Source organism: Eubalaena glacialis, chromosome 5 (assembly GCF_028564815.1).
Source record: "Eubalaena glacialis isolate mEubGla1 chromosome 5, mEubGla1.1.hap2.+ XY, whole genome shotgun sequence".
Taxonomy (NCBI): Eukaryota; Metazoa; Chordata; class Mammalia; order Artiodactyla; family Balaenidae; genus Eubalaena; species Eubalaena glacialis.
Genome location: NC_083720.1, coordinates 72,192,366 through 72,202,113, shown reverse-complemented (window position 1 = coordinate 72,202,113; position 9,748 = coordinate 72,192,366). Strand labels below are relative to the sequence as shown.

Genomic DNA, 9,748 nt, shown 5'->3' with positions numbered 1-9,748 from the left:
AGCTTACCCTTCCCCCTCCCTACATCTACGTCTGTATTCCTGCCCTGCCACTAGGTTCATCAGTGCCATTTTTTTTTTTTTTTTTTTAGATTCCACATATATGTGTTAGCATACGGTATTTGTTTTTCTTTTTCTGACTTCACTCTGTATGAGAGACTCTAGGTCCATCCACCTCAATACAAATAACTCAGTTTCGTTTCTTTCTATGGCTGAGTAATATTCCATTGTATATATGTGCCACATCTTCTTTATCCATTCATCTGTCGATGGACATTTAGGTTGCTTCCATGTCCTGGCTATTGTAAATAGTGCTGCAATGAACATTGTGGTACATATTTCTTTTTGAATTATGGTTTTCTCAGGGTATATGCCCAATAGTGGGATTGCTGGGTCGTATGGTAGTTCTATTTTTAGTTTTTTAAGGACCTTCCATACTGTTCTCCATAGTGGTTGCATCAATTTACATTCCCACCAACAGTGCAGGAGGGTTCCTTTTTCACCACACCCTTTCCAGCATTTATTGTTTCTAGATTTTTTGATAATGGACATTCTGACCGGTGTGAGGTGAAACCTCATTGTGGTTTTGATTTGCATTTATCTAATGATTACTTATGCTGCGCATCTTTTCATGTGCCTCTTGGCCATCTGTATGTTTTCTTTGGTGAAATATCTATTTAGGTCTTCCATCCATTTTTTAATTGAATTATTTGTTTTTTTGATATTGAGCTCCATGAGCTGTTTGTATATTTTGGAGATTAATCCTTTGTCCATTGTTTCATTTGCAAATATTTTCTCCCATCCTGAGGGTTGTCTTTTTGTCTTGTTTATGGTTTCCTTTGCTGTGCAAAAGCTTTGAAGTTTCATTAGGTCCCATTTGTTTATTTTTGTTTTTATTTCCATTAGTCTAGGAGGTGGGTCAAAAAAGATCTTGCTGTGGTTTATGTCAGAGTGTTTTTCCTATTTTTTCCTCTAAGAGTTTTATAGTATCTGGTCTTACATTTATTCCATTTAGAGTTTATTTTTGTGTATGGTGTTAGGTAGTGTTCTAATTTCATTCTCTTACATGTAGCTGTCCAGTTTTACCAGCACCACTTATTGAAGAGGCCTTCTTTTCTCCATTGTATGTTCTTGCCTCCTTTGTCATAAATTAGGTGACCATATGTGTGTGGGTTTATCTCTGGGCTAAAATACTGTTCCATTGATCTATATTTCTGTTTTTGTGCCAGTATCATACTGCCTTGATTACTGGAGCTTTGTAGTATAGTTTGAAGCCGGGGAGCCTGATTCCTCCTGCTCCATTTTTCTTTCTCAAGATTGCTTTGGCTATTCGGGGTCTTTTGTGTTTCCATACGAATTGTAAAATTTTTTGTTCTAAATCTGTGAAAAATGCCATTGGTAGTTTGATACGGATTGCATTGAATCTGTAAATTGTTTTGGGTAGTATAGTCATTTTCACAATATTGATTCTTCCAATCCAAACACATGGTATATTTCTGCCTCTGTTTATGTCATCTTTGATTTCTTTCATCAGTGTTTTATAGTTTTCTGAGTAGAAGTCTTTCGCCTCCTTAGGTAGGTTTATTCCTAGGTATTTTATTCTTTTTGATGGTAAATGGGATTGTTTCCTTAATTTCTCTTTCTGATTTTTCTTTGTTAGTGTGTAGGAATGCCAGAAATTTCTGTGCATTAATTTTGTATCCTGCAACCTTACCAAATTCATTGATTAGTTCTAGTAGTTTTCTGGTGGCATCTTTAGGTTTTTCTATGTATAGTATCATGTCATCTGTAAACAGTGACAGTTTTACTTCTTCTTTTCCAATTTGTATTCCTTTTATTTCTTTTTCTTCTCTGATTGCCATGGCTAGGACTTTGAAAACTAGGTTGAATAATAGTGGCGAGAGTGGACATCCTTGTGCTGTTCCTGATCTTAGTGGAAATGCTTTCATTTTTTCACCATTGAGTATGATGTTTGCTGTGGGTTTGTCATATATGGCCTATATTATGTTGAGGCAGGTTCCCTCTATGCCCATTTTCTGGAGAGTTTTTATCATAAATGGGTGTTGAATTTTGTCAAAAGCTTTTTCTGCATCTATTGAGATGATCATATAGTTTTTATTCCTTAATTTGTTAATATGGTGTATCACATTGATTGACTTGCATATATTGGAGAATCCTTGCATTCCTGGGATAAATCCCACTTGATCATGGTGTATGATCCTTTTAATATGTGGTTGGATTCTGTTTGCTAGTATTTTGTTCAGAATTTTTGCATCTGTGTTCATCAGTGATATTTGTCTATAATTTTCTTTTTTGTTATATCTTTTTCTGGTTTTGGTATCAGGGTGATGGTGGCTTCATAGAATGAATTTGGGAGTGTTCCTCCCTCTGCAATTTTTTGGAAGAGTTTGAGAAGGATCAGTGTTAGCTCTTCTCTAAATGTTTGATAGAATTTGCTTGTGAAGCCATCTGGTCCTGGACTTTGGTTTGTTGGAAGATTTTAAATTACAGTTTCAATTTCATTACTTGTGATAGGTCTGTTTATATTTTCTAATTCTTCCTGGTTCAGTCTTGGAAAATTGTAACTTCTCAAGAATTTGTCCATTTCTTCATGGTCGTCCATTTTATTGGCATATAGTTGTTTGTAGTGTTCTCTTATAATCCTTTCTATTTCTGCGGTGTCAGTTGTGATTTCTCCTTTATAGTTTCTAATTTTATTGATTTGCATCCTCTCCCTTTTTTTCTTGATGAGTCTGGCTAAGGGTTTATCAATTTTGTTTATCTTCTCAAAGAATCAGCTTTTAGTTTTATTGATGTTTGCTATTGTTTTCTTCATTTCTATTTCATTTATTTCTGCTCTGATCTTTATGATTTCTTTCCTTCTACTGACTTTGGGTTTTCTTTGTTCTTCTTTTTCTAGTTGATTTATGTGTAGGGTTATTGTTTGAGATTTTTCTTGTTTCTTGAGGTGCGATTGAATTGCTATAAACTTCCCTCTTAAAACTGCTTTTGCTGCGTCCCATAGGTTTTGGGTCGTTGTGTTTTCATTGTCATTTGTTTCTATGTATTTTTTAATTTCTTCTTTGATTTCTTCAGTGATCTCTTGGTTATTTAGTAGTGCACCGTTTAGCCTCCATGTATTTGTGGTTTTTACAGTTTTTTTCCTGTAATTGGTTTCCGATCTCATAGCGTTGGGGTCAGAAAAGATGCTTGATACGATTTCATTTTTCTTAAGTTTTCTGAGGCTTGATTTGTGACCCAAGATGTGATCTATCCTGGAGAATGTTGCATGTGCACTTGAGAAGAAAGTGTATTCTGCCAGTTTCGGGTGAAATGTTTTATAAATATCAATTAAATCTACCTGGTCTCTTGGGTCATTTAAAGCTTGTGGTTCCTTATTCATTTTCTGTTTAGATGATCTGTCTGTTGGTGTAAGTGGGGTGTTAAAGTCCCCTAGTATTATTTTTATTTATTTATTTATTTATTTTTAAAAAATTTCCCTAGTATTACTGTGTTACTGTCGATTTCCCCTTTTATGGCTGTTAGCATGTGCCTTATGTATTGAGGTGCTCCTGTGTTGGGTGCATAAACATTTAAAATTGTTATCTTCTTCTTGGATTGATTCCTTGATCGTTATGTAGTGTCCTTCCTTACCTCTTGTAACAGTCTTTATTTTCAAGTCTATTTTGTCTGGTATGAGTATTGCTACTCCAGATTTCTTTTGATTTCCATTTGAATGGAATATCTTTTTCCATCCGTTCACTTTCAGTTTGTATGTGTCCTTAGGTCTGAAGTGGGTCTCTTGTAGACAGGATATATATGGGTCTTGTTTTTGTATCCATTCAGTCAGTCTGTGCCTTTTGGTTGGGGCATTTAATCCATTTACATTCAAGGTTATTATTGATATGTATATTTCTATTACCATTTTCTTAATTGTTTGAGTTTTTGTGGGTCTTTTTCTTCTCTTGTGTTTCCCGCCTAGAGAAGTTCCTTTAGCATTTATTGTAAAACTGGTTTGGTGGTGCTGAATTCTCTTAGCTTCTGCTTGTCTGTAAAGGTTTTAATTTCTCTGTCGAATCTGAATGAGATCTTTGCTGGGTAGAGTAATCTCGGTTGTAGGTTTTTCTCTTTTATCAGTTTAACTATATCCTGCCACTCCCTTCTGGCCTGCAGAGTTTCTGCTGAAAAATCAGCAGATAACCTTATAGGGTTTCCTTTGTATGTTATTTCTTGTTTTTCCCTTGCTGCTTTTAATATTTTTTCTTAGAATTTAATTTTTGTTAGTTTGATTAATATGTGTCTTGGTGTGTTTCTCCTAGGGTTTATCCTGTATGGGACTCTCTGTGCTTCCTGGACTTGGGTGACTATTTCCTTTCCCATGTTAGGGAAGTTTTCCACTATAATCTCTTCAAATATTTTCTCAGACCCTTTCTTTTTCTCTTCTTCTTCTGGGATCCCTATAATTCGGATGTTGGTGCATTTAGTGTTGTCCCAGGTCTCTGAGATTGTCTTCAATTCTTTTCATTCTTTTCATTTTTTCTTTAATCTGCTGGTTAGCAGTTATTTCCACCATTTTGTCTTCCAGCTCACTTATTCATTCTTCTGCCTCAGTTTTTCTGTTATTGATTCCTTCTATTGTATTTTTCGTTTCATTTGTTGTGTTGTTCATCTCTGTTTGTTTGTTCTTTAGTTCTCCTAGATCTTTGTTAAACATTTCTTCTATTTTCTTTAACCATGCCTCCATTCTATTTCCGAGATTCTGGATCCTCTTTATTATCATTACTCTGAATTCTTTTTCAGGTAGATTGCCTATTTCCTATTAGTTTATTTGGTCTTGTTGGTTTTTACCTTGCTCCTTCATCTGTGACATATTTTTTTGCCATCTCATTATTTTTTCCTTTTTTTTTATGAGTGGGATTGTGTTCCTGTCTTACTGGTTGTTTGGCCTGAGGCTTCCAACACTGCAGTCTGTAGGCTGTTGGGTAGAGCTGGGTCATGGTGCCTAGATGAGGACCTCTGGGAGACCTCACTCAGATGAATATTCCCTGGGGTCTGAGGTTCTTTGTTAGTCCAGTGGTTTGGACTTGGAGCTCCCACCAAAGGAGCTTCGGCCCAACCCCTGCCTTGTGAACCAAGATCCCACAAGCCGAGTGGGGTGGGGGAAAAAAAAGAAAGAGGGAGAGAACAATAATAAAGTAAATAAAATTAGTCTAGTTAACTAACAGCTATGTTAGAAAAAATATAAAAATAAAAGTGTAGATGAAACAACAACTGGAAGATAAAACAGAACCACAATAGTAAAAAAGAGGAAGAGAAAAAAAAAAGTAGAAAAACATTGGCTGTGGAGGGTGGGGCCTAAGCAGGGTTGAGGTTTGGGCAGTGGGTGGGGCCTATGCTTAGGAAAAGGGTTGGAAAAGGTGGAGGGGTGAGGGGTTGGGGCTTAGGCTCAACAGAACAGAAGGGGCCCAGGCTTGCCCCTGCCTCTGGTCTCAGATGGCAGGAGACCCCACCTGGGAGACCAGCAGGCTTCCTGGGCTTGAGTGGGTGGGGCAAACGCCCTCCACTCCTCTCCCGCTCCTCCGGTCCTGGAGGGTTCCTCCCACCTGCCTCTCCTGATCTCCCGGGCCTCCCTCCTATGCCCCCAGGACCCACATGGCCTGGAGGGGGGCTTTGGAGGGCAGGGGACCAGCCTGGGAGCTCAGCAGGCTCCCCATGCCCGAGTGGGTGGGGCAAACGCCCTCTGCTCCTTTCCCACTCCCCCCGCCTGCCTCTCCTGTTCTATTCTGGCCTCCCATCTACACCCCCAGGATCAACCCAGCCCAGAGGGGACCCATGAGGGCATAGGACCCAGCCCGAGAGTGGGTCAGACTTCCCACTGGGCCCGCTCCCCCCCCCGATCTGAGCCCCCGAGGGCCCCTCCAGGTGTGGGAACCCCTCTCCCCTCTCAGCCACCGCTCAGGGGCACTGGTCCTGTACGGCCTCCACTTCTTCTCCCCCCTCAGTCCCCCCACATCCTACTGGTTCACTTGGGGGTTCTTCCCATCTCCTTGGGTGTCGGGGTCCCCCACCAGCGTCTGGCAGGCACCCTAGTTGCGGCAACCATTGTTAATTTTTATGCATTTCTTATTAGTTTCATTTTAGTGTGTTTGTTTATGTTTGTGTGTGTGTGTGTGTGCGCACGCGTGCATGTTTACACAGTTGGAGTAAGCCAACAATATTTATTGAGCACTATTTTTAATCAGAGCCCTTTGTTCCTGTCCTAATAATCTTATTAAAAAAATGAGGGGCTTTGACTTTCTGTCCTCATTGTGAACTACTCCTCAGGAGGCATTCCTTTCACATGAAATTAGACTTCACTCTTTCCATGTTACCATTACCCTGTGCTGAATGTATGTTTGTCCTTTTTGTTATATCTATCTAGGCTCTCTCCCTCTCTGAGAGATAATACAGTGGAAGCCTGCTCGGACATGTTGGAACGATATTGGAAAACAGAATTCAGTCAGTGAAAACAAGAGAGTAAAGTATGTGAGAGTGTCCCTGACTTGAAGAAGAGTCAAGTAGTGTTGTGGTGTCAGGCTTGGTGGATATGGGGAAGAGTTGAATGCTAAGACTGTTTTGTGACGGAAGCTAAATCCAGGGAGCAGATGGCAGGTCTAAGGCCAGACCTAACAAAGAAGATGTTAAGTCCTAGCCAGAGAGAATGCAGATAATAAACATAGTGGATGATGGAAACTTGGGGACTTATTATAAGGGTGGCTGAACTAGTTCTACCAAATGGAACTAGTTCTACCATATATTAATTAATTAATATATGATCATTATAGGAACACTAGAAAGTGCAGATAAGTGGCTGTCCACTCAATTTAAAATATCTTTTGGTGCTTGCTTTGTGGTATTAGTTGTATCTAGGGTGGAGATTAGGGGAAGAGAGAGAATTGGGAATTGGAGGAAGTATATACAAGAGACGAATAGGGAAGTACATCATTGCAATGTAATCATTCAAGAAGAAATATAGTGATCTGTCGTCTTTATAAATATAGTAACCTGTCCATCACTGCTACTTGACTTGTTATGTATTACTTTGGTGATTTGAATTAAATCTATTATTTTTAGAAAACACTTAAATTCATAAATTGGCATTAAAAAGCTGGAAATAGACCAGGATTTAAATGTGGCTTATTTCCTATCATCCTAAAAGAATTCATCAAAGTCTTGGTGGAATGCAGTGTCTAATACCTGAGGGCACCCCTCTGAGATACCGAAGTGTTTGCCTCAAAGGAAAGCGATGAGCTCTTGTGGCCCCTTCTAAGGGACACCACTTTGCTACTCCCATTGTGCTCCGAATGCACAGTACCCAGCATGTGAGTTATTGCTTATCAGAAAAGCTCTGATTGTCACTGTGAAATGTTCTCCAGATGTTTAAGTCATTAAAGTGGTGTCAGCACAGCAAGCAGGCCTTCCGTTTTGGAACATTGATGCCTTCCGCAAGGGTTGGCAGTCTACTGGTTCTGGCCTGATTAATAGTTCCAAACAGGAGTGAGGCATGTCCAGGAGGTGACAAAGAATCCCTGGACCAGGCTAAGTTTTTATTCTTCAATCTGCCTCTAGGGTGCAGAGGCTAACTCTGCTCCTGTGAGGTAATTAGGGAGGAATCAGGTAGTAAGACTGCTTGCCTGCTTGGTATGAATTGTCAAACAAGACTCATTTGTGACTCAGTTGTCTTATATCTGTATGAGATATTTACTTTGTAAAGTAGTTTTACATACATAAATAGATGAAACCTCTGAGTCCTGGGTGGACACAGGCAGTGTATAGATGAAGGACATAAGACAATCTTTTCTCTTTTTTAGCACCTATTACTTTTTTTTTTTTCCCCTAATACTCTTGGGCTTGGAGGACATCGTATCTTCCTATGGAAAATGCACATGAAAATCTATGCCCTAAAATGCTTCTCAGCAAAAAATGAACACAGTGAAACATGAAGAGTCTAGAAAGAAGAGATGAGATTCACTCCTTCCCTCCCTCCCTTCCTCTCTCCTTTCCTTCCTTCCTTTCGGTTTGATATATTAAACCCTCCTAGACTGAGGTACACTTAATGGTTCTTGCCTCTTGCTAGAACTGTAATGCTAATTTTTTTTTTTTTTTTATTGTCACACATCAGTTTATTGAGGAAATTGTGATGTTAGAGGTTAATTCTATTCACTTGATTACTTTTCATGATGTCAAACAAAACTCCAGAGTCCACAAGCCATGAAGTTACACAATTACTTTCCCATATTTTGTTCAGGAAACACAAAACTCAAACACAAAGACATGTTCAAGTGAATCTGAAAATTGCCCCCTTCCTACTTTTTTTCAAAAGGTGGTAATTGAGGGTTAGGAAGTACAGTGGAATGGAGGAAGGATGAAAATGGGACATGTAGAAGGCAAATATTTTTGCTCGATTTAATTTTCAGTGTTTCAAATCTTTCCAATTTTTTTAACATGTTTCGCACCAAAGAAGGAATCAATACTTTTCATTCCACTCTTGTCAACTTTAGCCAAAGCCTTCTGAGCTGCAGTCATTTTGCTGTTTTTCTTTACAGTCTTCAAATCTTTAGTGTTAAACTTAGTGTAATCTTCTTTTGCTTCTACGGGCTCATCTGATAACTTTACTTTCTTTGATGGAGGGTTTGGCACTGAAGCTGGAGGTTCTGGAAGCTTTAAATATTTAGATAAGTCATCACTTAATTCTTTAGGGATGTAATCAAATATCAGACCATGGGTATAACGAATATAATCCTCTTCCTTGTCACTGGAAACCGGGTCACCAGAGAAAAATGCAGTAGACTGTACCCAGGCACCGACATTTACATTATTGGTTTTTAATGCTGCCATAGTCTGATTAACCTTTTTTTCCAGCCATTTTAATGTCTTCTCTTTGCTGTACTTGTAATATTTCTTCTTGTCTATTTCTTTCTCCTCTGCCACATGTGGAAGTAACTTCTCAAGTTCAGGAAGTTTCAGTAACAAGATGCAATTCGGAAACATGTCATCCATCACAACTTGATCCAGGGGCTGAAACTTTCCCTCTCTATCAGCCTTTATAAGGTAGTGGAGAAGCAGAAACAGAGGGTCCATGGGTGTGGCAAAGTGAAGAAGAACTCCTGATTGAACTGATTCATTTATAAACCAAGAATGGTTTTTTTCCTTGAAAACTTATTTCAAACAGCTGCGGTAGACACATATTGAACAAGTAAATGGCTCCTTCCCCTGAACATGGGTTAACCAGTTTTACAAACATAAGCCCACTTTTCATCTTCTTTGAAGCATCTTTTAAATACTGTGGGACTAGGAACACGTGCTGCCGGGCGCGAGCCCCTTCTCCGCAGTCCACGCCTCCTGCCATGCCGCCCGTTTGGTCCCGGTGGCCGCAGGCCTCTGCTAATTGTTTTTTAAAAAGCCAATTATATTTTCATGTTGCCGAGAAAATTTCTGCCTAGAGTACAAAACACCTGCTTGTGATATTTTTTTCCATACCAGTTAACAGTTCTGTCCAGTAGGTGGACTCCTTCATGTACAGATAGAGGTTTTCTTTTTCCTTTAATCAAGTGTTCTTAAATTTGTGAAAAGGCTTTTCCTCATATTGAACTTTTGGTTTCACCAATTTATTTTCTGCAAGACTGAAAATAGATTCTGGTATACTGCCTATTCCTGTTTGAGAAATAACTTCATCTTTAGTTACTTTTTCTTTTGTTTTATTTCATTTTTG

General features: G+C 39.0%; 1 protein-coding gene across 1 annotated transcript; it reads right to left on the bottom strand.

Annotated features, from left to right (window-relative positions):
- Nucleotides 1-8,457: 8,457 nt before the first annotated feature.
- LOC133092127 (ribonuclease H2 subunit B-like) lies at nt 8,458-9,412 on the bottom strand. Its single transcript, XM_061191353.1, is given in 2 exon segments — nt 8,458-9,196; nt 9,198-9,412. Coding segments are annotated over 2 exon segments (927 nt in total). The 5' UTR covers nt 9,386-9,412.
- Nucleotides 9,413-9,748: the final 336 nt, after the last annotated feature.